General features: G+C 40.8%; 1 protein-coding gene and 1 long non-coding RNA gene across 2 annotated transcripts; one reads left to right on the top strand and one right to left on the bottom strand.

Annotated features, from left to right (window-relative positions):
• Positions 1–3,133: 3,133 nt before the first annotated feature.
• LOC148791345 (uncharacterized) lies at positions 3,134–14,871 on the top strand. The gene is made up of 2 exons (XR_016076641.1): positions 3,134–4,200; positions 13,793–14,871. It is a non-coding gene; the product is annotated as an uncharacterized LOC148791345 (long non-coding RNA).
• Positions 14,872–15,697: 826 nt separating this feature from the next.
• Positions 15,698–26,070, bottom strand: LOC104600141 (putative magnesium transporter NIPA6). The gene is made up of 9 exons (XM_010262982.3): positions 25,474–26,070; positions 24,293–24,349; positions 24,101–24,191; positions 23,836–23,996; positions 23,615–23,742; positions 23,371–23,508; positions 19,345–19,437; positions 19,122–19,242; positions 15,698–16,118 (listed from the first exon to the last, which is right to left on the bottom strand). Exons 1-9 carry the CDS (start codon positions 25,595–25,597, stop codon positions 16,027–16,029), a joined length of 1,005 nt encoding a protein of 334 aa, XP_010261284.1. The 5' UTR covers positions 25,598–26,070; the 3' UTR covers positions 15,698–16,026.
• Between the last annotated feature and the right edge of the window lie 1,038 nt (positions 26,071–27,108).

A 27,108-nucleotide genomic window follows, 5' to 3' on the forward strand; every position in this document is an offset into this window, starting at 1 on the left:
AACTAGCCAAGCAGACAAACTCAGTCCCATTATCAATATGGACCACTTTGACAGGTTTGTTAAATTGCCTTTGAACCATAGAAAAAAAATTTCGAAGAACTTGTCCCACTTCTGTCTTATCAATTAGAAGATAAATCCAAACACCTCTAGAAAAATCATCTACTATTGTCAAGAAATAATGAGCACCACAAGAAGCTGCAGTTCTATAAGGACCCCATAAATCACAATGAATTAACTCAAAAATATCGGATGCTTTATTATTATTAGAAACAAACCCTTCTCGACATTGTTTAGCTCGGAAGCATATATCACAACCCTTAATACTGTCATCCTTATTATTTTTAGTACTAACAAAAGGCAGCAACTTAACAATTTTATGAGAAGGATGCCCTAACCTTTGATGCCAAATATCACATGTCTTGCTCTCTGTAGTCTTCATTGCTCTTGCTGATGCAATGCTCCGAAAATAATAGTCCATCTCGCTGCTCACCCACTCCAATCAGCATTCTCGTAGTTCGGTCCTATATCACATAGAATTTATTAGTGAACTGAACAACACAATTCGACTCCTCAATCAATTGCGACACAGAAATTAGATTGCAATGCAAACTAGGCACATATAAAACATTAGTCAATTTCAGATGATCGTCCAGCGCAACTGTGCCTTCTTTCTCTACTATTGTCGCTTTCCCATCTGGCAGCCCGATAGAGCATGGAATGATGTTTTTTATGTATCTCATCGACTCGAGTCTTCCTGTCATATGATGAGAAGCCCCTGTGTCTATTATCCACTCTGACAATTTTCGTTTACCACTTAGTTGTTGACTCCTCTCTTTCTGTGTGTTCAAAAGATTGAGTAACATGTTCCACTGCTTACTACTTAGTCCATTTAACCCAGTCTTGACTGCATCGACTGATTCTCCTTGAGACGCATTGCCTTGCGCAGAGACTTTGGCTGTATTGACCTTGACTTGGCCGCCACGACCTTTTGCTCCTACCCCTGCTCCTTGTTTCCGTCCACCATGCCCACCGTGTTCTTTTTCTTTGTTTTCAGCCATATCAACCACCGTGTCTCCAGAAACCCATTAAAGATTCAGACGTTCGTGAGTCTTATCCAGAACTCCCTGAAGAGGCAAAACCTGCCGCAGAACTTCAACCTCCACTTCCGAAATCAAAAAAATTCAATGCCTTTAATTTTCGTCTGCGCTTCGATTTCGTCTGGTAATGGATCCGTGATCGAGGAAGAAAAGGAATGGACCGATGAGGATTACGATTTGCTGAAGAAACAAATGTCAAAGCACCCCTTGGAGCGCCGAGACGGTGGGAGTTGATTGCCAAGGCTTTTCACCACTGTCCAAACCAATTTACAGAAATCAAACTTGAAGACTTCAAAATTGTCCACCTCATCAAGCGCACATCCCAAGTATATCTTGGAAACAATGAAGATGTCTCCTCAAGAATCTACCAAATAAAACTGTCGTACTATGGCTTTTATATCAGTTCGAGGATCCTGCACTTCAAATAAGGTTACGGTGGTAGTAGTAGCAGCAACTCCACTTCTATAATAGTTAGACTTCCATTAAAAGTATAAGCATATGCTTTGGCCCCGCAACCGATAAACAGTCATAATCTTACTGTCCAACTGTTGCTGCAAATCTTGATGAATCCATTGGTCGTCGTCAGGTCAGGCAAACAAGATGCAAGGCTCCTCCGTGATTCCAGAGAAAACAGTCCGAGCCAGAGGCGGAGAAATTGTCATCCCATAAAACTAACCAGCCGTTGGAAAATGCCAAACATTCCATCCCTCGCATCTCCGCCTCTCTGGTATGCTATTGACGTGGTAACGTCCTTCTGGCAGGCTGGAAAACGTCCGGTTACGCATTTTCCTCCCATGCATGAAAACTAAAAAGGGCGCTGCTGATTTAGGTGGAGCTCGGAAATGCCAGCCTTTCTCTATCGATTCTTCTTCTTCTTCTTCTGCCTTCAATCCTTGGCTCTGTTGCTGAGGCTTTTCGAGGGCGGCATGGATTGGACAGTGTGACGATTCTGCCGTTGGACAAGCAGAACTTTTCGAGGGCGACGAAATCGTTGTCCGAGAAGAAACCAGGTGGTGGGAATTCCTTCTCGCAGTTTCTGAAGCAGCGGAAACCTTTGGACAAGCGGATCCAAGCCGTTGATGGAGAAATTCTGAGTGGCTCAACGGATAGTTGGGTTGGATTTTGGTTTTACCGATTGCGTTGCACTTGCACTCGCCAGGCAGCATCTCGACCCCTCAGCTCCTTGTGCCTCTTTTTCCAAGATGGAATTCTTGGACGAAGAAAGTAGGCCAAGGTTTCTTTTCCAATCTCGCGTTTCCTCGTCTTCAACCTCGCTCTAATACCATGTAAAAACAGAACTTTTCTGAATTTTCCTTTCTTGTATTTTTATTCATTGAGGATTCAGATACATATATACAAACTCAAACCTATCTTTCCTATCTCAACTATACAAGATAAGGATTAGAAGAGAAGGGAGACTCCTACTCCAAATTCGATCCTAACTCAACGGAATCTCCTAATCCCGGAGACTCCTAATTCAATCCTAACACGGATTTTATCAAATAGATAGCACGGATCTATATTCAATCCAATCCATTATGCAACCCTACGAGGTTGGCGAGTGGTAACCAATCAACCGGGGAAAACTTTGGCTGTTTGGAATGGGAACGAAGCCGAAATTTCCAAACAACCAAAATTTTCCATCAACTAGTATTCAGTCAAATTCACATGAGCTTCATCCTTTAAAAACGAAAAAATCACATGAGTTTGTGATTGATAAAAGTTTTTCAAATATGATTAGATTGTCTTTTAAACAATTATATATATATATATATATATATATATATATATATATATATATATATTTGCCATGGGATCCGCTGCAAATACAAGTCTTCAACGCTGGCTAGGATGATCACTATTTGTTGCAACAAATCCATATACTTGTGTTCGCAGTGAATCCCGATTCATTTCTTGGAAAACATTTCCTGCACCCAATGAAATGAGAACACAATGCTTGAAATAAAAAATGAGTTGATGTGATATTTTTTATAATACACGAGACGGGAGTAATATGTCATAAAAAATTACAAAAACAAATATAAGCAAGCGACCGTGGAAGGTTGGAAGTGTCAAGAACCGCATTACTAAATCCGCTGCCCGATTCGCTTCTCGATAAACATGCTGGTAGAAACAAATATGATCCAAGAGCATGCTCATCTGCAGACATTCCTCGATAATAGTCTTCAGACTCGACTCCATGGTGGGTCCACAACCTTGTTTAGGCAATCCAATCAATGATAAATTTATTATCACCCTTAATAATAAATTTTGGGAAAAATTTCCTAGGCCGAGTGTTAATTTAATATTCAAATATGACAATCTAATATTGGAATTTTTATTTTGCGATAATGTAGTGCCTGCCCTTAATTCACCCTTTAAGTATTATAGGAAAAGACACAAATGCCCCCCTTAAGTTTCATCTAATATTCATTATCAAATGAATCCAAACCGAAAAGACAACCTTTTCAAACTCCAACGTTCCATCACGGCCACCACTTACTGCAACTACAGAAGTTGCTTCGGCGACTACAGTTGCTATCTTCTCTTCCTTCGCGAAGGAGCGCAGAGAAAGCGTCTGAGAAAGGCGGATGGGGGCATTGTCTGCCCCTCCTGAGAAAGGCGAACTCAGGAGCGCATGGAGAGCGTTTTAGACTTTGTTTACGCGCTTGTAGTGGCGGATGAGCCGAAGAACGTCGTCTTTGACCAAGGTTTCGGAGGCGTGAGAAGGTTTTAGATACAGGCGGCTTGTGATGGGGTTTTGGGTTTCAGGGTCTTCTCAATCTCCAGAGTAGTCGGTTGGTTCTTGGAAGATATAATGAAATCCATTTACAAAGTGAAGTGAGGGATGGGTGGTGTTTTTATAGCGGTTTTGTGACCACCATGGTCCATGGTGTGGAGTGGTCGGTGGATGATTTTTTATGGGTTCCAACTTCCAACTGGAAGTGGTTTTGCCTAGGGTGAAAGATTTGAGGAAGCTGGTTTTGTTTCTGAAGAATAAAGAAGCGGTTTGGATTTATTTTGCAAAGGAAAGACTTGAAAATGACGAAATTTAGTCACCAATCCACCATTAAAACGACAAGAAACTAAGCTGTTTGCGGAGGTGGTGAAAGAATGGTAGGATCCATCTAATGGACGCCATAAAGGTTGCGGAATGGGTGGGGCGAATTTCAAAAATTTCCTACCTTCTCCCAACTGGGAATCATATTCCCTGAATTTAGAATACAATATTCAAGGATCTACTTGAACCCTAATCAAACCAGATCTGTACCAAAAGATAAATGGGAGGATTATACCTGATCCGGAGAAGCAGTATCTCCCAAAGTTGGTGTTCACGCCCAAAGAATGCTCCAAGATCTGTCCCTGCTGAAGATGACACAGCTGTGGATGGAACAGAACCAGCAGGGTGCGTCCTACACACTAGATCCTTCACAAGAATCCCCTGGATGTACTAAACACTGAATTCTTTCAGTCTTTCTTGCAAGACTGATGTCAAGAACTGATTTCTTGACTTTCTTTTCTGCAAAGATCAAATCTTGCAACAATGCAGATGGCGGCGGCAGGAGGAGATTTCCAGAAACGAAAAGGCTGAACTGTTTTCTTTTCTGGAGAGAATGAGATCTAATCTCAATTCGCAGGAACCTTTCTTGCTTACCAGAACCTCTTGGATCGAAATCTGATTTCCCTTTCTTGGTTCATTCGAAAATCTCCTCTCTTTTCTTCTTGATTAAGAAATCTCCTAATTAGGAGTTATCCCAATCCAAATCAGTATTTGGATAGGGGATAATCTTAATCCCTTTCCCAGATAGAGTTAGCTTACTCCTGATCTTATCAGGAGGTTACCAGATTCAAATCTGATTTGAATTTGGTCTCTAAGAGTGGATAAGGCTAAGAGCCCAATCCTTTTTGCTAACTGCAATCTCAAATTCGCCCCATTGATGGGTGATCATATCAGCCCACTTCGAAATGGGCTTTTGGCCCATTAAGTATTCAGTGTTTAATTAGTTTCCAATCTGCTGCCCAGTTGGGCTTCTTTGTATGGCGTGGGACCCAAGCATTGATCTACACACCAGCCACATGGGTTCGGCCCAGCCTTTAATACAAGGCCCAGCTGAATTCACTGAAAATCTCAATGAACCCCTTGAGTCCATCGTATGAACCCTATGGGCCCAACACTTACATTAAGTGGTCCCTGGGCCAAGCCATCTTATAAAAACCCAGGGACTGTGGGCAGGTGCAAGATTAGCCCATCAGGTATTATCCTAAATGGTCTTACACTTAACCTCTCAGCCCTTAATGATCAAGCACTGCCCGACAAGAGAGGACCTCTCCCTCGGCTGCAAGGAACAGTGCCGCACTCTCCTCTCACATGGATCCCGGGAATTAAAACCATTTGCAAACATTTTGAAACCGTACATATATATGTAAATATATTAATTTTGCAAAAACAAAATTCCAACGATTGAAATCAACTGCCGGCAGTTTGGTTTCCATCAGAGAGAGTGCATTCCCGATCATTACCCTTTGTCCGACAAAGTGGCTGATTCTGTCACTATGACCACCCACTCAGATGAATTCTCAAACTGCCCCAACATACCCAGGTTTTGATCCCCACTAAGGATCTCACTGATTGGCATATCAAAGGCAGCCTGATCCAACACCTAGTGAAGTGTCATAATCGAGTCTAGGGGTCAGGTGTAACTTTCCAGTTTTGCCCATCTATCTCCAAGGTCCAGGGCAAGACTGGAAATCTGGTCCGGTTCAAGGATTCAAGTAATCCCATGCTGTATGTGCCTCGGGTCTTACCCTGATGGCTGAGACAGGCCATCCCAACACTTGGTGGCACACCAGTATCAGCCTTGGCAGGATAAATCTCCCCAGACTTATCCAGCGGCTGTGAACATTTAAAACTAACATGAGTCTCTACAAATGTCCAGTTTTAGGGTTTTACACAGAATTAAACCAAACAACATGAATCAAACATGCACTTTATTTATTTCCACTAAATAACAAAAGTACATCAAAATGATTGAAGCTAAGGGCATACAAAACTGTCTAACAGCTCCCACTTGCACTTAGGTCCAATCTGGTACAAGCCGGAGTCCCATAATTTCCACGTGTTTCTCAAATACCTTCTGTGTCAGTGGCTTAGTCAATGGGTCTGCCACATTATCCGCTGATGCTACCTTTTGAATTAGGACGTCCCCTCTACCAACGATCTCCCGCAGTACATGGTACTTCCTCTCGATGTGCTTTGACTTCGAGTGGGCCCGAGGCTCTTTAGCCTGGGCGATCGCTCCATTGTTGTCACACAACAACGGGATGGGTGATGTGCTGGATGGAATCGCTCCCAATTCGTGTATGAATTTCTTCATCCACACGGCTTCCTTGGCAGCTTCACTTGCGGCAATGTACTCGGCCTCGGTTGTGGAGTCTGCAGTGGACCCCTGTTTGCTGCTTTTCCAGCAAACAGCACACGATCCTATCGTGAAAACATACCCAGATGTAGACTTTCTATCATCTGGATCCGACTGGAAATCGGCATCGGTATACCCTAGAACTTGCAGTGAACTACCATCGAATACCAGACAAAACTCTTTCGTCCTTCGAAGGTATTTGAGTATGTTCTTCACAGCAGTCCAATGCTCCTGTCCTGGGTTTGCCTGGAATCTGCTTACCACACTCACCACCTGAGCTATGTCCGGGCGAGTGCACAACATGGCATACATGATGCTCCCCACAGCTGAGGCATAGGGAACGTCTCTCATGCTCTCAATCTCCTCAGAAGTCTTGGGAGACATCTTCTTGGAGAGAGTGACTCCGTGCCTGAAAGGAACGTTTCCTTTCTTGGAGTTTTCCATGCTGTATCTTTTGACAATTTTGTCAATGTAAGCAGCCTGGGATAATCCAATTATCCTCTTCGATCTATCTCTATAGAGTCGAAGACCCAGTATGTATGAAGCTTCTCCAAGATCTTTCATGGAGAACTGCTGTGATAGCCATACCTTGACCGAAGTCAACATTCCTACATCATTCCCAATGAGTAGGATATCGTCCACATACAAGACTAAAAAGGTGATCTTATCCCCACTGGATTTCCTGTAAACACAGGGCTCATCCGGATTCTGCTCAAAGTCAAACGTTTTGATTGCAGAATCAAAACGGATGTTCCAACTCCTAGAAGCCTGCTTAAGTCCATATATGGATCTATTAAGTTTACATACCATGTGTTCCTGACCAGCAGCAATGAAGCCTTGCGGCTGCTGCATGTAGATATCTTCACTAAGATCTCCATTCAGGAACGCTGTTTTGACATCCATTTGCCAAATCTCGTAATCATGGTACGCTGCTACAGCTAGCAGGATCCTAATGGATTTAAGCATGGCCACCGGTGAAAAGGTTTCCTCATAGTCGATGCCTTCTTTCTGAGTATACCCTTTCGCCACCAATCGAGCTTTAAAGGTCTCAATCCTGCCATCGGGGCCCTTCTTCCTCTTGTAGATCCATTTGCAACCAATTGCTTTTACCCCGGAGGGCGGATCCACTAGAGTCCAGACTCCATTGGTCTCCATCGAGTCCATCTCGGCTCTCATGGCCTCCACCCACTTCTGGGAGTCTATGTCTAACATAGCTTCCGCGTAAGACACGGGATCCTCTTCACTAGTCAAGGCTTCCACCAGGTAACTATCCTGGTCATAACCATATCGGACTGGTGGTCTGGATACCCGGGTGGACCTTCTAGGTTGGTCATTACCTGGAACTTGTGGGTCATCTCCCACTGCTCCTGAGCTCTCCTCATCAAGAACTATTTCCTGACGATGGGTGTCCAGGATGTAATCGGATTCTAAGAATCGGGCGTTTCGACTGCAGAACACTTTCTGCTCACTTGGGTCATAGAATAGATAACCCACCGAATCCTTTGGGTAGCCTATAAACAGGCAACGGCTGGTTTTAGATTCCAACTTGTCCGCACTTGTTCTTTTAACGTGTGCAGGACAACCCCAAATCTTCAAGTGTCGCACACTTGGCTTCCTTCCGGTCCAAAGCTCATATGGAGTTTTCGGAACTGATTTGGTTGGAACCCTATTCAGCACGTAGATAGCAGTCTCTAATGCGTATCCCCAAAAGGATGTGGGTAATTCTGAGCGTACGAGAAGTGACCGGACCATGTCCAACAAGGTCCTATTTCTCCTCTCTGAAACACCGTTGAGTTGAGGTGTAGCAGGAGGAGCTAGTTGTGACACTATCCCATTGGCCTTTAAGTAGTCCCTGAATTCGTCAGAGAGATACTCGCCACCTCGATCTGATCGAAGGGCCTTAATTTCTCTCCCTAACTGTTTCTCGACTTCCTGTCTGAACTCTTTGAACCTTTCAAATGATTCAGACTTATGTCTCATTAGGTACACGTAACCATATCGTGAAAAATCATCTGTAAAGGTGATGAAGTACACGTGTTGATTCCGTGTCCTAACACTCAGGGGACCACATACATCAGTATGTATTAGGTCAAGTGTGCCTGCACATCTTTCAGGCTTACCGTCAAATGGCCGCTTAGTCATCTTACCTTGGAGGCAAGGTTCACAAGTGGGAAGATTTTCTACGGTTAGAAAATCCAAAGGACCATCCTTTACCAGTCTTGTGATTCGGTCGACACCGATGTGGCCAAGTCGGTAATGCCAGAGGCATGTGAGATTTACTGTATCACGAGTCCTTTTCTTGGGATTTTCGACCGACGTAGTTTCGGTTAAGTTAGTTTCCAAAGAAGGATGCAGAACATAGAGACCGTTCTCTAGCTCCCCGCATGCGATGAATTTATTATTCCGTTTAACAGTAATCATATTACTAAAGTAAACAGTATATCCATCAGCACACAATTTTGAAACAGAAATTAAATTCCTTCTCAAGTTCTGTACATAAAGACAATCTTTAAGTACAAGGACTCCTTCTTTAAAAACTAATTCTACGGTTCCTATTGCCGCAGCTGCAACACTTGCAGTTGTTCCCAAGAACAGTGTCACTTCACCTTCACTCAGCCTTCTGCTAACTTTGAACCCCTGCAGTGAGTTACACGCATGAGTTGAAGCCCCGGAGTCAACACACCAGGACACAGAAGTAACTAACATATTAGTTTCTATGACACAAGTTTCGATATTACCTTTCTTAGATTCCAGGTAGGTAGGACAGTTCCTCTTCCAGTGGCCGGTCTGCTTGCAGAAGTGACAGACATCAGATGCCTTGTTCTTCTTCTGCTTCTTGGGTTTGGTAGTCTTCTTCTGGGGCTTCTTTGCCTTTCTCTTTCTCTTGCCCGATTTGTTAGCTTCAGCAAGCATAACCACAGGCTCATCCTTCTTGAGTAAATCCTCGGCCCTCTGCAACATATTGCTGAGTTCCTGGACGCTGACATTCAGCTTATTCATATTGTAGTTCATAGTGAACGCATTGAAGGAAGAGGGCAAAGAATTTAGGATGGCATCCACTTGCGTGCCAAGATCTAGCCCGGATCCAAGAGCTTCAAGTTCGTTGATGTATCCCATCATCCGAAGACAATGGTCATGAACTTTCTGCCCTTTGGTCATCTGTGCGGTCATGAACAATTTCAGGACCTTCTGTCGAGTAGAACGGTTCTGCTCCTCATACATTGTCCTTAGACTGTCCAATATGTCCTTGGCAAGTTCGATCTAATCGAACTGCCTCTGTATTGAGTTGTCTAATGAGGCAATGACAAAGCAGCGGGCTAGGGAGTTCTTATCCTCCCAATCTTGGTAGTCCCTCCTACGGGCCTTAGAAGCCCTATCACCCGGACGTTCCGGGGCAGGATTTTTCACTACCTTGTCTAACTTTTCAGAAGTTAGGACCAGCATAAGATTTCTGTACCAGTCGGCATAGTTTGGGCCCTTAAGCTTGTTATCGTCTAGAAGCTTTGCAAATTGACCGTTTGCCATTTTCTGATAAAACAGCAAAATCATTAGTCCACAACCCATGTTTGATTCATGTTTACCTACATAGATATGGCTTTTAATCTATGTTCCATTCCCATTTGTTCATCTCTGAGATTTCCCTCCTATCTCAGTGACGGAGACGACGAAATGTCTCTGGAAATGTGGGAAATCACATGGGGTGCGTGAAGCCAACTGTTTCAGCTGCATAACCCCACCACCTTTCTGTGACGGATCATATCCACTCATCAAATGAGTTTCCCTTTGGCCTCTGTCAGACAAGGTTCAGAGCCGTTTTCAGGTAAACCCTTCTGTCAGTGAGTGCACACCCATCATATTCAGGTTACGCCAAGGTACCGTGAGAGAGTTCCCATTTTCTGGTGAAGCCCCTCCCACATCGGTCTATGACGCCCCTATCATCTTATGAAACACTCTAACAGATCCAACAGCAAATGGATAGCCCAATTTTATGGTGCGTTTCCTCATTACTGATGGACCCATCATTGTGCTAATGACGGAAGGCCTTTAGAGAGTCCATCATATGGATCTCCCTATCACTTGCATTCATATTTGCTGGAGGGAACAAAATCACGGCCTAGTTCTAATTTAGGTCAAACCAAAGTGGCTCCCACTGACTTTCATAAAGTCAGATTTCTAGTGGGCCTTAATCGGCTAGGGGTTCCGTACGCATCCCTTTTCAGGGTTGTGGGGCCCACCAGGCAAAGAGGGGGGTCATCCAATGACCTTCAGGGACACCATGGCAATGATGTGCATTCAGCCATGGTGTGTGCAAGAGCCACTAACGAGTCATCACGGGCCAAGTACTTATGGCCCATGGTCGCAGCACATCAAACATCCAAACATCACATGTAAAGGAGGAATTGATCCAATCAATTAATTGCTGTAAAGCCCATTCAACGGCCCATTTAAAAACCAAGTCATTAACGATTAATGTCCACTAGGTGTATGGGCTGAATCGCAGATAGCAGTTCGGCCCATACAGCTTATCTCACAATAATGGGCTTTTGCAGTTTTAACCCTTTAAAACTGGGCTTTACAGGTGGGCCGAATTAATCCCTGTAATTGAACATCAGATTTGGAACAAAAGTGTGAGACAATTGGACTGAGAACAGCCCCTTTCGAAACCCAGATTTGGTCTAAACAGTTTTGGTCCAATCTAGTCCGAAATGGTCCAAAACTGATTTTCAATTCAAGAATTAATTATTGAATGATCTGAAATTAATAGTTTTGATTTCTAGCAAACACAAAACAATTATGGACTGTTCGCACCACCTGCAAAACAGAGGTTAATCACAAGGGTTGCAGTTTCATAAACTGCAAATCGCAGAAAACGATTTCTCCATCTGCAAATCTCCAGCGCCGCCATCTTCTTCCATCTTCTTTAATCAAGAAAAATAACAGAAATCCTATTTCTATTAATTACATTCTTGATCAAATCCTATACATTCAGTCTAAAAATAAAAAAAAATTATTTACAGACCGAATTGAATGAAATAAATAAATAGAAAAGAAAAAGGGTGCGCAGACCATCTGTGCTAAAACTGCACTGCGATCTCCAGGTTTGAACAGTCCATTAAATCAAAATAAATAAAGAACAATTCCAAATAAATTTTGGATTTAATAGAAATTAATTTCAGATCAATCGCCCTTAACAAGAAACAGTTTCTTGGAAAAAAAGAAAACAATCTGCGCAAATCTTGAAAGAACACCTTCTATCCATCTGCGCAGGGTCAGATCTGATTTTCTTTTGGTTCAAGATTCGAACCTGTGGCTCTGATACCACTGAAAGAATGGTAGGATCCATCTAATGGACGCCATAAAGGTTGCGGAATGGGTGGGGCGAATTTCAAAAATTTCCTACCTTCTCCCAACTGGGAATCATATTCCCTGAATTTAGAATACAATATTCAAGGATCTACTTGAACCCTAATCAAACCAGATCTGTACCAAAAGATAAATGGGAGGATTATACCTGATCCGGAGAAGCAGTATCTCCCAAAGTTGGTGTTCACGCCCAAAGAATGCTCCAAGATCTGTCCCTGCTGAAGATGACACAGCTGTGGATGGAACAGAACCAGCAGGGTGCGTCCTACACACTAGATCCTTCACAAGAATCCCCCGGATGTACTAAACACTGAATTCTTTCAGTCTTTCTTGCAAGACTGATGTCAAGAACTGATTTCTTGACTTTCTTTTCTGCAAAGATCAAATCTTGCAACAATGCAGATGGCGGCGGCAGGAGGAGATTTCCAGAAACGAAAAGGCTGAACTGTTTTCTTTTCTGGAGAGAATGAGATCTAATCTCAATTCGCAGGAACCTTTCTTGCTTACCAGAACCTCTTGGATCGAAATCTGATTTCCCTTTCTTGGTTCATTCGAAAATCTCCTCTCTTTTCTTCTTGATTAAGAAATCTCCTAATTAGGAGTTATCCCAATCCAAATCAGTATTTGGATAGGGGATAATCTTAATCCCTTTCCCAGATAGAGTTAGCTTACTCCTGATCTTATCAGGAGGTTACCAGATTCAAATCTGATTTGAATTTGGTCTCTAAGAGTGGATAAGGCTAAGAGCCCAATCCTTTTTGCTAACTGCAATCTCAAATTCGCCCCATTGATGGGTGATCATATCAGCCCACTTCGAAATGGGCTTTTGGCCCATTAAGTATTCAGTGTTTAATTAGTTTCCAATCTGCTGCCCAGTTGGGCTTCTTTGTATGGCGTGGGACCCAAGCATTGATCTACACACCAGCCACATGGGTTCGGCCCAGCCTTTAATACAAGGCCCAGCTGAATTCACTGAAAATCTCAATGAACCCCTTGAGTCCATCGTATGAACCCTATGGGCCCAACACTTACATTAAGTGGTCCCTGGGCCAAGCCATCTTATAAAAACCCAGGGACTGTGGGCAGGTGCAAGATTAGCCCATCAGGTATTATCCTAAATGGTCTTACACTTAACCTCTCAGCCCTTAATGATCAAGCACTGTCCGACAAGAGAGGACCTCTCCCTCGGCTGCAAGGAACAGTGCCGCACTCTCCTCTCACATGGATCCCGGGAATTAAAACCATTTGCAAACATTTTGAAACCGTACATATATATGTAAATATATTAATTTTGCAAAAACAAAATTCCAACGATTGAAATCAACTGCCGGCAGTTTGGTTTCCATCAGAGAGAGTGCATTCCCGATCATTACCCTTTGTCCGACAAAGTGGCTGATTCTGTCACTATGACCACCCACTCAGATGAATTCTCAAACTGCCCCAACATACCCAGGTTTTGATCCCCACTAAGGATCTCACTGATTGGCATATCAAAGGCAGCCTGATCCAACACCTAGTGAAGTGTCATAATCGAGTCTAGGGGTCAGGTGTAACTTTCCAGTTTTGCCCATCTATCTCCAAGGTCCAGGGCAAGACTGGAAATCTGGTCCGGTTCAAGGATTCAAGTAATCCCATGCTGTATGTGCCTCGGGTCTTACCCTGATGGCTGAGACAGGCCATCCCAACACTTGGTGGCACACCAGTATCAGCCTTGGCAGGATAAATCTCCCCAGACTTATCCAGCGGCTGTGAACATTTAAAACTAACATGAGTCTCTACAAATGTCCAGTTTTAGGGTTTTACACAGAATTAAACCAAACAACATGAATCAAACATGCACTTTATTTATTTCCACTAAATAACAAAAGTACATCAAAATGATTGAAGCTAAGGGCATACAAAACTGTCTAACAGGTGGAGAGATTAGAGAGGAAGAACGCAGAAACTTAGCAGCAATGGCTTGTTGTTCACAGCTGCTCGGAGCTTGGTCTGCCAGTATTACTAACCTGCGCCTCCAAAGAGTGGTTTATTCATCTTCCCTAAACCTTCATCCTTATCTGTGCCTAATCATCAGCATAGATGCAGAACTTCTCTCCAGGTTTCAACAATGGCAAAGAAGAGGAGCGAAGAAGCTTCAGTTCAGCAACAAGCAAACTCTAGAACAGAGAAGCCAATAGAAGAAGAGGAGGAGGAAGTAGAGGAAGACTTTCCGTGGATTCAGGAGAAGGCCATGGACCTGGTGGATTCAAGAGAAACTTGGTTGCTGACCTAATTCAACCCAGAAAAGCATCTATGTTGGATGATGCCCAGGTTGCTGAAATTTTAAATGAGATCTCAAGACGGATTGTGCGAAAAAATGGTCCAGTAGTAATGGATATGTCAAGATACTCGGAAAAGGGTTTAAAACGAAAGCTTCCTGTTCAGGCCCTTTTTGGGAAGATATTTTATCTATCTGAACTGTCAAAGAAATATTTGGTGTTACAGATGAAGATCTCGACACTCTTCGAATACATACTTTCTCCAGTGATGGGGATGTTGGTTCAATTCAGAAGATGGTAGATAGTCCAGAATCAGGGGAATCCAGTGACGATTCATCCAGTGCTTCACGAGATTGATAATGTAATTCTGGGAGCGTAGAAGCTGGGGGCAAATTGCAGTGTTGGGCTCAGTTTAGCATGGGGAGAATCAGAAGAGTAATTTGAGGGTTTAGTAGCCCCACAGAAAGATGGTCTTATATATTATGTAGTTTCAGGAGATTTTGTTTTCTTATAAGCAGTTCAGAAGAAGATAATGTGAGAGAAGAAAATTCTGGCGAGTTCCATTTTTTTTTCATGGTAATACATTCTGTGAGCTTGAAATACTAAATCGATGGTCTCATCTTGCTTTTATATTTCAAAAAACACTGATTGTGGCCATGGTGGTGGCTAGCAGAGTCTTTTGGATTTTGTTTCATTTTCTTGAAAAAGATGATGAATAGTGTATTTTATTTTTAAGGGTAATTTTAACATTTTCAAGTCTTAAATTGCATGTAAGGTTACATAGTATACATAACTGAACGATGGGTACTAGATTGTCATTTAAAATTAAAATACTAAATTGGCACTCAGCCTAAAGTACAAGGTACCTATGGGAATTTTCTCTAACCTTTTCAAGTCCCTTGAAATTCAACGCAACATTATGAAATTCTCAACGCACCCAGGCTTCAGTAAGGTTGATTAAAACCTTGCCAATGCAAAAATATTTCACAGGTATCAAAATTAATTTTAACAGTTTCCTCTTTGGAGCATTTCCTTTTAATCGGCCTACTTTCAAATTCAGTCTCGCTACAAAAATGCTGGATTTTATGACCATCAAGTAATCAGCCGCGTTCACATCTCCGGATTGTCCTGCGACATGATATCAGGATATGCGAACTCCAAATTCCAATGAAGAATAATAAAAAGAGTCTCGATTGATATGGAACCTCGGCTTGGTCGTGTTATTGTTTAACCAACTTCCTTGATTACGAGAGAGAACACTACCATGTTACAAGAAGTTTTGGCAAGAGATTTGGGTCTTTTCTTTGCTATTGAAGGGGATTGTTCCAACACCATTAGATGATGCTGGTAGTGGACAGGAGCCTTGGGAAATAGCCCCCTATCTCAATGAAACTAGATATATCCTATTGGCCTTTTCTGTCCAAAAGAAGCGGATCTCTAAGGAATTAAACTTGGTTGCAGATGGACTCAATTTTTTTAGTACCCGTTGCATCCTCTCACGTAGACTACACATTGTGACTACCAATGAATGTATGGTTACATTTCTCAAAACAAAACGACTGATTATAATGTTTAATTCTCTTTCCCTCTGCCCAAAAATGAATACATCATGAATTAAATATGTACAAAAAAAGATGATTGTGCAGCATGATATGAAATTACAATGAAGATACCACCTGGGCGTTCACTGTTTCTCCAAGTGCTTTCATGATCGAGAACCATTAGGAATGGGCATCCAAACCACACTGGTCCCACCGCTGCAGATCAGTACACTATACCATGTCTCTGATGTTGAACATATGCATCTCCACACATTTATTCTCAGCCCCATTATAAGGAATTATGCATCCATATTGCAGGTCATTTTTCACGTACACAACTCAAGACTGACTACTCAAAATAGCCTGAACTCTGCAAGATGATGTAATGACTGCCGTCAATGTTCTTCGTTGAATCACCGCAGACATGCCATGAGATAGTCCCTGTATTGAGTACAAAGATAAGGGGTTCAGGTTTAAGTATCCGAATATATGAGATAAATGTTGAAGAAAACAACTTTGATTTGTCTATGGCACAAAGAGATGAAAACTGAGATATGAATTTTGGGTTCCGGTTGTGGAGAGGTTTGAAAAGAGACTTGCCAATTTGAAGAAAAACTATTTGTTTCTTGGAGGGAGAATCACCCTAATTAGGTCCACACTAGCTAACCTTCCTGTCTATTTTTTGTCAGTCTTTTAAGATTCCGATTAGGGTGGCTAGCAGGTTGGAAAAACTTATGAGAGATTTTCTCTGGGAGCCGGGGGAGGACAAGGACTATAGGGTTAGGTGGGAGGTGGTGTGTAGGAGCAAGGAGGGAGGTTTGGGAATTGGGAACATGAGGAATAGGAACTTAGCATTACTAGGGAAATAGCTATGGAGATTTTCATTGGAGAAAGAAAAGCTTTGGGTTAAGATAGTGGGAAGTATTTATGGGGTGGCAGACAATGGATGGGATTCTGGGATTCTAGCAAGGACTACAAGAGCATCTCCCTAGAAAGCTATTCAAGCTACTTTGTTCGTGTTCTCTCCCTAGATCAGGTATGACTTGTACTCAGGCAACCTAATTAAATTCTAGGAACATGTTTGGGTTGGGGATTCCCCTTTGAAAGATCAATTTCCAACTACTTTTGCTATCTCTACCCTTAAAAATGAACCAGTTTCCTCCTTCGTTGTACCTTCCCTAACTCACCTTCTGGATTCGGTTGGAACCTGGATTTGAGAAGAGATATCAGGGACACAGAATTAGGCTGTATTTCAGCCTTATTATCCATCCTTGAAGGGATTTTCCTAGAGACAACAAAGGAAGACAATAGAATTTGGACACTCACCCCCTCGGGTTCCTATACCTATGCCTCTTTCTTTAAGGCCCTAATACAACATTCTTCTGTTGGACTGTCCTTCCTTGTTAAAGAGGTGTGGTGTTGGGAAGCCTTTCTGGAAAGAGTTAATACAGGAGATTTACTTCAAAGAAAAAGACCCAATAGCTGTTTGTCTCCTCATTGGTGTGTCCTCTGTAAATTTCATGGTGAGTCTGGATACCATTTACTAATTTCCTATCAGTTTGCTAAAGCCATCAAATTTACCATACAACCATTCCCAAGTCTCACTTTGATAGATTCCACCTATCAAAATTGTTAAATTCTTGATCTTTATTTTTAATTTACTAAAATTTCATCCTCTGACCTCTCTTAGAGGAGGTAATAATTCTGAACATTTTTTTTATTGGAAACGGTAACTTCATTAATATAACTTAAAAATAACTTTCCAGATTTAAGTACAGCTGTCAACCCCTAAGTAGGTGTTGAGCCCCCAGTAATCTTTCTTACAAAACTGCCCAGAACATACTCTCCCTCACAGTCCCTTGTTTAGCCAACGTGTTAGTTAAACAATTAGCTGATCTCCTTGTCCATTTGAAGCATGCACCGATCTCCCTGGTTATGTTGAGGATTTCCCTTATGGGCTGTCTATAAATCTAGGCTCCCAACTTACTAGACTGCAGCCACTCAATCGACAATTTAGAGTCTCCCTCTATCTCAACTTGGTGTAACCCCAACTGTTTTGCATATCTTACACCTTGAAGCAAGACCATCATCACCTCCACTCTCAATGAGTCCCCCACTCCTATTGGTCCTGAAAACAAAGCCACAATTCTGCCATTTTCATCTCTGAATACTCCTCCTATACCTGAAGGGCCCGGGTTACCTCTTGAATTCCCATCAAAGTTCAATTTCACTCTTTGTTGTGTTGGTGGGGATCACAATTCTCGCACAATAGGTTTCATGGAAGTTGTAGAAGCCACCACTTCCCAATTCCTGTAAATGTCTTTAGCTGAGAAGTCTTTAAACAAATCCAAAGTTTTCAACCAATGAATAGTCATAATAATTATCCTTTCTACAATTGCCTCCTTGAATTTCTCCACTCCTTTAAAGATTCTATTATTCCTTTCTTCCCAAACTGACCATAAGATAGCTGCTCTTAATAATAATTCTAAACATCCAAAGCAAAATGGGCTACTTTGGAGGGCAAGGTGGTAAATTTCCCCAATTATAGGCCAAGGTAAAGTTGAGTCATAATCTATAAACAAAACGTTAGTAGAGAAATAAAAGCATCTACAATCATATTGACTTTCTGATGGTTCATGCTACAGATCAATGGTGTTGCTTTTCATTGTTAAACATGCTTTTAATAATACGATAACTGAGCTTTGCTTTTATAGAAGTGGCACTGAGATATTTGATTATTTGTAATATCCAAGTAGTTCTGAATCTATTCATATTTCAGCAGTCTGTAAGGTTTTTGTAAAGATAAAAGTGCCTAGGATGGAGCCTTAAGATAGGACACAACACAACAGTAAAGAAATGACACATACAAGGAATAAAACCCACCATCCTATTGCCCTCAATTGGTAATCATCTACTTTAAATTTTTTTTCTTGATCAAAAGACCTTAACCATCCAACCCATAAAGACTTCAATAGATAGTGCCTATAGTATCATAAGAAAGGCTGGATGGTTATGATCAAGGTTCAAAATTTCGATATGTATCGGGCCGTATCGGCTGATACATATCGTATCAGTGGCTTCCCAATACGTCCCCACAGGGGGTGTTTCGAGGTCTGACCTGGTTCAGGGGGTAGACAGGCCTTAAACCATCCCCTCTGAACCAGTTTGAAAGAAAAACTAAAAAAAATAAAAGGCAAGCCAAGATACAGGCCGATACGCTGGTAGGGGCGTATTGGCCTATATCAAAATTTTGAACCTTAGTTATGATCATCTAATTTGATCAGATTTAATCTAGATATCCCCAGATAAAGCCCCTTGATGGATCCGGCGTATCGGCCTGTATCAAAATTTTGAACCTTAGTTATGATCATCTAATTTGATCAGATTTAATCTAGATATCCCCAGATAAAGCCCCTTGATGGATGCCCCATACTACATATGTACCTGATGCAGGGGTTGTTGCTTCATGTTCTCTTGTAGTGTGAAGTATGATTGTTCCAGAAAGCACAGTAATGAATCCACATACTTCAGAAGCTATACTGCTCACATTCTGGCCCGACCAATCCTATTGCCATAGCATATATAAAAATAATTACAAGATCTAAATCAAATTGCTTAGGAAATAACAGAAAACCTTCTTTTGTAGATAAACCAAGCAACAAGTTACCTTAAACATTATTGCACTGGCAACGATCGTCAATGTTGTGAACATTACATAGTAAATTGGAGAAACAATGGTTGTATTGAAGGTATCCAATGCCTAAACAGGGATTATGAAAAAGCATTAGAGAGTTTTTTCTCAAGATGATATACATGACTCACAATTCTTCTGAAATAGTAAAGCTAAATTGGAAGGGGGGGGGGGGGGGGGGAGGGGGGGAGGAGACATGAAAAAATTGAGTGGTCAAGATGTCAAAGGAAAGGAAGAACTAGTTATGCCAACAAATGACTAGGCCAAGCACTAAACAGATAAAACACATGATGATACTGCTTTGCAAGATGATATCTCAATACATAGCATGGACGTGTGCACACAAGTAACCAATAGAGGAAGGTGGTTTAACTCCAAGGCATTGATATTTCTATGAGTGTCCCAACTCCCAATAAACCAGATACAGGTTTGGTTCTTGAACCTTCAAACTGGGCATCACGGATTTTAGCTATTCTAACTATGTCCCATCTTTAGGATGAACATTTAGGCTATGTTTGGTTTGAAGGAAAGTGCAGGGAAAGGAAAGGAAAGATAGGGAAACCTTTACAAACCTTGTATAGGTTTCCCTGTCTTTCCCTTCCTTTCCCTACCCTTTCCTTCAAACCAAACATAGCCTTAGGGTATCCAGAAAGACAAGGGGCTGACCAAGAGCTTTGCATGGAATGGCCCTTGTAAACTGACTGACCATTTTTTATGAGAATCCAAATAATTATTACAAGTTGTTAATCCCTAGAGAGTTTCGGACTCAAAATCAAGTAGAATAGGAAAAAAAATCTCTATTGAGATCAAGCACAGACACATTCAAAATCCTGATCCATAACATATCTATTTATCCAACTGGTTCTATTGAAGGATCATGGCCTTTTTTTTCATTTTATTGAAGGATCATCAACTAAATAACTGGATGCAACCCTGAGCATGTAGTGCCCTATGTTTGTTAACATTATAAGTAACCAGTGAATGCTTGGATGTTTTAATCACCACTAGATTGGATTTAATGCAATGGCAGTGGTTTCTTTTTAAGTTACTAGGATTTTATCCAATGCCAAAGAGTAGGCCTACATCCAACCTACCCCTCCCAATATCCCAGAGATACACAATGATTGGGAATTGGCCCTTTCGGGGTTACAGAAAGAGCTAGATTGGCTATGGGAAAGTCAGCAAGTCTCAGTTTTGGTTTAGTGTAGGAGTCATTTTTGTTATGAAAAGTCAAAAGCCAAAATGGATGGCATTTTTGGAGGTTGGTGAGGATGGACTATTTGTGACTTTGGAGAGGGTACACAGGTTACAGTTTTGGGATACTTGAGCTTTTGTGGGTGATCTCTATTTCTAACCAGTTTCAAAGAATGATTCCTCTCCAATGGACATTTGCACAACTGACAAAACCAAAGGACATAAAATATTGTTTAACCTATGCTTCTTCATATACACCATATTCAACAAATGCAAGTCAGATACACACTAATTAGGCTGCTGAATAAAATAGCTTAAAAGCAATAATTTTACATCATCCTTCCCTCAGCTATAAGGTCCCTTACAAGTGAAATTTTGTGATCTCAAAATCTGCCCTACAAGCAAAAACAGTTGAAATAACTGCATTTTCCAGACCTTCCAGCTACTACCACTTAAGAGATATCAGATGAAACACATGTTTAAACCACAAAAAGAAAAATGTTTCTGGGAAAGAAAAAATTGGCCATCTGAAGCCTGCAAATATATGCTTAAGTTCATGATAGGAGATAGATATCTAGTAAGTCCAAAGAATTTGTGTAATCTTAAATATTAAACAATATTGTTTCAATAAGAATGAAATACCAACCATTTCTATTTCTTAAAATGGAAAATAAATACCAAACTGGAATATGAATATGATATTAAAATAAATACCAAACCACTTTCTTTCCCCTTATCTTTTCTTCCCTTCCCTTTCCTTTTCTTTTCTTTCCTTTTCTCCTTTTTTTTTTCTTCTCTTTCTTTTCCTTTTCCTTTCCCTTTCCTTTTTTTTATTTTTTCTTTATTTCATCGGCCTTTTTTATATTAGATGTGCATTAGGCATACGCCTCTAGCACACCTCATGAAAAAAGCACAAGAGGCATACCTCTTGCACCTGAGGCGTACGCCTCAGAGGTGTCAGCGCCTCTGGCATACGCCTCAGGGCGTTTTGGGAGCGCCTTGCTTGGAGGCGCACCTCCAGGCGTACGCCTCCCACACCTTTTAAGAACACTGGTGCACAATATTCTTCCTAAGTTCCTCAGTCATATCAGGTATGATGTGTGTGATGGCAACTCCATCCTCCTTTGGGAGGATATTTGGGTTGGACATCCCCTTGAAAACCCTTTTCCCCTCCTTTTTCTTTGTTTCTCGATACAAAAAAGTTGTTTCCAAATTTTGCTCCTCTTTGGAAACCCCTTGGGCTCCTACTTGGGATTTTGGGTTCTGTAGAGGCTTAAGGGATGAAGAGATTGGGTGCTTAGTCAATTTACTTTGCCTTCTTGAGAAAGTTTGTTTGAACCTGACAAAAGAATCTAGACACCTCATTCGAAAGGATTCTTCTCTTGTGCTTCTTTCTTCAAACCCCTTTGATGTTCTAACCCTTAGCAGGTCTTCCCTGTTAAGGAAGTTTGGTGCAGACCTATTCCCCCTAAGATTTTGGCTTTTTGCTGGGAAGTGTACTATGGGAAAGTAAATACCTTGGACAATCTACAAAAGAGAAGACATTCTCTTTGTATTTCCCCCAACTGGTGCATCCTTTACAGAACTCAAAGCAAGGATTGTTATCATTTGCTAATTTCTTGTTCCTTTATTGCAGAGTTATGGGATTGGCTTCTCTCTTCGTTTGCAAGCAGTTGGAACTTGCCAACAGATTTAAGATTGCTTTTTGATCCCCTACTTTTGTTTGGCAACAGAAAAGGGGTATAATCATGTGGAGGTGTGCAATAGCTGCATTGATATGGACAATTTGGGAAGAAAGGAATGCTAGAACTTTTTTGGAGAGGGAAAGGAACCTTCAAGAGATTAAGGACTGTGTCTTGGCTAGGGTGATTCATTGGCTGAAATCTTTGGACTTGTTCCACCAATTCTCCTTTAATGACATTTGGAGGAATTGGGCAGCAGTAGTAAGTTGTTCCACTTCCAAGACTAAAGTGAGAACAAGCTGGTCATCACCTCCTACAAGTTTCTTGAAGCTGAATTTTGATGGAAGCAGTCTAGGAAACCCAGGGCCTTCTGGGTTAGGTGGGGTATTGAGGAATGAAGTCGGGAGTGTGATACTTATCTTCTCACGTCCTTTAGGAGTGGGAGACTCTACTAGAGTAGAAATGCTTGCTGCCCTGCAAGGTGTACAGTTTGCAGCTCAATTAGGGGTGGAACAACTAAGGCTCAGTTCGGAAGGAGTACAAATACAAATATGTAGAGTGCAAAACCTTGTATTTTGTATTATTTTGCATGTATTTGTACTCTTTCCAAACTAAGCCCAATAGCTGAAGCCTTGAAGGTGACTCGAAGGTTGTAATAAGCTGGTTGCAGGACCCAGAGTCAGTAGTTTGGTGCTTTAGGAATGAAATTAAAAAGTTTAAGATGCTGACAAGAAACATGGACCTAAGAATACAATGGGTGGGGAGATCAGTAAATGCTATGGCAGACTGTCTAGCCAAGCAAGGGGCAGCTAGGAAAGTTTTGCATTGGGCACTACTGTAACTTATTGCTTTTGTTTTCTTCTGTAGTGGAGAGATCGCAGCTCGGGCCTCTCCAAGGACTGCTTGTATGTGCTAATATTTCCAAATTAATAAAAGGTTCATTTATTTATCAAAAAAAGAGATTAAGAATAGTGGAACCGAAACATATGCTTGCTAACCAAAGATTGCATCTTAGTGAACAATGACTGAAAACATCAATGAAAGAAAGCAGTCAAACTTGTTTGCTTCATCTTATAAATAACAGACAACATGAACCAACAAGTGAATATGGCTACACTATACGAACCTTGTTCAGGTAATTCAATTGTGTGGTGACACAGATAACAGCAGCCATAACAAAAAACCATGTCTGAGGATAAGCTATCTGACTAATTCCCTCCAGTGTAAGCTTTATTGCAATTCCAATAGCTTTTATGCTTACAACCTGCATATCATGCAAGAAGCCTTGTAGAATCAAGCATTTAATAGACCATTAAAGAACATAAGTTACCATCTGTAAAGCTGTAGGAGCTAGAGGAAACATGAAGTACCGTCAAAGAACCCATTAATGAACAGATACCCAAGTAAACCAAGATATTTGTCTGCCCACAGCGAGGTGCAAAGTGCAACACCAGAGCTAATACCACTGATAAGGTAGCTGCTGCATAAAACAGAAATTCTGAAGACAGGAACACAGAAAGAAAACAATTAGCAGCTTCAATGAAGCAACCATTTTATAATAAATGTGGTTTAGAGCACTTAAGAACAATACCAGGCTGGGTTGCCAGAGTCCAAATTTCTTGTACAGAGTTTGGAGAATGCTCTTGGGGTGCATGGATTACAATCACCACCGAACCAACAACGCAGGAGACACATCCAAGCACTCCCATTTTCTGCATTCGCTCCTTCAGTGTGAAGTGTGCCAAGACAGCACTAGAATTGAGTAAACATGTTAGCTTGGAAAAGAAATGCATTCAAGAAATCTTCATCAAAATTATCACACAAAACATAAAGCTTACAGACTTTTGTGTCAATACCTAACAATTATACTCAATGCACCAAGTGGAGTCACTAGAACCGCTGGAGCAAAAACATAAGCCACAAAATTTGCAACTTCTCCAGCAATCACTGTTTGTCAAGAAAGTTCAGACATAGATCAATAACCCATGTTGACCATGAAAAAAAAAAAAACTAAAGATTCATATATGCAAATTTACTTGAAAACTTACTTGTCACCATCCCTGCCCACCAAAGTGGTTCTAAAAGGTATGTGTATCCTCCAACTCCTACAGTAATGAGAAATAATATCAAACTTCAGAACAAGAACACTTATTCAGTAAGTGAAGCTATATAATAGACAAGCTAGTTCATTATAAGAATGTTTTACTATTCAAATAGAGAGCAGATTTTTTATGACAAACTAAAATTTCATTAGAAGGAAAATAGGGAGTTACAATCTGGTGAACATTTATATACAACACAGAAACATCAACACAAATACACAACCAAAAACTGCCCTTAATAATTATCCCCAACAATATCCAATTTCCAAAGTAGACCAAAAATTACACTCAAGTACCCCCTATATGCACATCTTAAAATTTAGGATAAAACAACAACCAGTCCACAATCAAGGGTGCAAGTTGGGTACACGATTTGAAAATTTTACACAGCAGACAGCACCAATCTCAGGCCCTCAGACCCAGGCCCATTCAAATTTTAACAAATGCTCAACCTAAGCCCACCCAAGTTGCACCCCTATCCACAATCAACAAAGAAATATCAGCCACCAATCTTCTATTGGATTGTCTCTTTCCTTTCAAATACACACCTTTTCCTGTCTTTCCAAATGCCATAAAAGACCTGAAAATTGAGGGGCGGAATTTATTTGACGTGTAACTAGAAAAGACAAAAGACCGGGAGAAAAAAGAAAATCCCACAAAGTCAATAATAACATAAGGTGTAAAGAGTTAACATAGTTTAGTATAATTGCTATAGTCACTGAGGATTACAGTGGCTTCTTGCTCAATTTAGTGCATTTGTAAGATCATCTCATCCTCATTGTTCATCACTAATTGCATATAGCTCATGCTAACTATTGATTGGATACACATTCTCACAACATAATATTTTTAATTAACTGAGACATAACATCTTAGAGCTCCTGTGAAGAGAAATTCTGATGAAAATCTGATGACCTAAGAAAGTCTCACCAAGCAGAAAAAGAAACTGAGAAATAGGCAACCGAATAAAACTGTCACCATTAAATACTTCACGCAGATTAGAAACCTAAACGACTATAGCCAATATAATCTAATTCAAAATTCAAAATAAAACCTAGAACTAATTCTTCGGATCGGAAAAGAAGAAGATTAGCAAGCCATAAATAAACGAAGGATTTGGTTCGTACCTGCACGAATGCCAGAAGCACCAGCACGTTTGAGGCCTTTCTTCTTCAATATGAAGCTGGCGCCGATGAAAGCGCTTGAAAGGACTGCGAGAATGAGTCCTCTTGTATTGTCTGAGACGAACATACCTCTACTCTCTCTCTCTCCCCTGTGTACTTCAGCGCATAATGTATAGAACCTCCTCCCCGGAGAGGCGGAGATACAAACAAAGCTTCAATTCCCGCCAATAAAATTCGAAAATAGGACTGATTCCCTCCAAAACAGACGATCGAGATCGTCAGCGAGGGTGTTGCTGCAACGCGACGGATTTCTCTTATGTAATTTAACAGAGATTGGGAGAAACAGAGACGGAGATCTAAAATGCAACCAGTCAACAGTCGTTTGATTTGTCGGCTCTCGGAGTATTTGATGTCAGGTATCACGAGAGGTTTATTCCCCACCTCGCGAGACACGGAATAAAAATGGCACCATGAGATTTAAGTGTTGATACCCGAAATGCAACGCTTTTTGAGAGTTGAGAGGCGTTAGAAAAAGTTAAAACACCGACAGTAGTAGGCTGCGGTGATTCGAGTAGTTAGAAACAAGCTAACAGTCGTTTTGCTTTTGCCTTGCCTCGGTCCTTTATATACACGAAACGGCTTTGTCCGTTATATACGTTATCACTTATCAAAGTGGAACTTTTGTGAAAATGGACTAGATTTTTATCGGAACTTCGGAACTACCCCTTAATAAGTTTCAACTGTGAAAGATGAGATGGCTGGAGAGTAATTGAAGGGCACAAGAGACATTGCAATGAGGTGAATAAAGAACTAAACACATTTGACAAGCTGGATGACAACGAAGACGATAAAAGAAACAGCCAAACAGCGATCATCCATCGCAAGGACCAATAATTGCGATGCATTCACTTAATGACCTCGTGCGCTACAGTGCTAGTACGGAGAACTGTTTGAACTATTTTGATTTTGAGTAGGAATTAGCAAATTTCTCCGTTCCTACGGTCCTACCCCGAGGGGAGGGGTCGGCAATGGAGATTGCCTAAACGGGGACGGGGTGGTGAAGAGGATTGATAGTGATATCTGACCGGGGACGGAGATGGGGAGTAAAATCCCTGCTCAGGCGTTAACTCCGATTATATATATTAAACTAGCGTACGGGAAGAGTTTTGACCAATCAAAATCCACCCATAAATTTTGATAAATAACACCTAATTGGCTACGTTTATGATTTCAGTTGATTGGTCAGAAGTTTTTCAGATATCATATATTTTTTCTATCATAGTCAAATCCTTATATATTATTTTAATAATTTTTTATAATACAAAAATAGTATTAATTAATTTTAGATAAATTAATTATATAATCTTTAATAAGTAACAATAGTTTAATCTTCAATAATTATTAAAAATTTATAGCAAAAGTATATTTATAATATAAATATAATAAATAATTAGTAAAATATAATAATTATGAAAATATGTTATACTAATCAATAAATAGTGTAATATCCAATAATAGTTTAATCTCTAATTATTAATCAATAAATTATAACAAAAATACATAATTACTGAAAATAAATTTATAACAAAAAATACAATAAATCCAATAAGTACAATAAATTAAATTTCAAAAAGTTAA

The sequence above is a fragment of the Nelumbo nucifera genome, chromosome 5, assembly GCF_055504915.1.
Source record: "Nelumbo nucifera cultivar China Antique chromosome 5, China Antique-T2T, whole genome shotgun sequence".
In the NCBI taxonomy this organism is placed as follows: domain Eukaryota; kingdom Viridiplantae; phylum Streptophyta; class Magnoliopsida; order Proteales; family Nelumbonaceae; genus Nelumbo; species Nelumbo nucifera.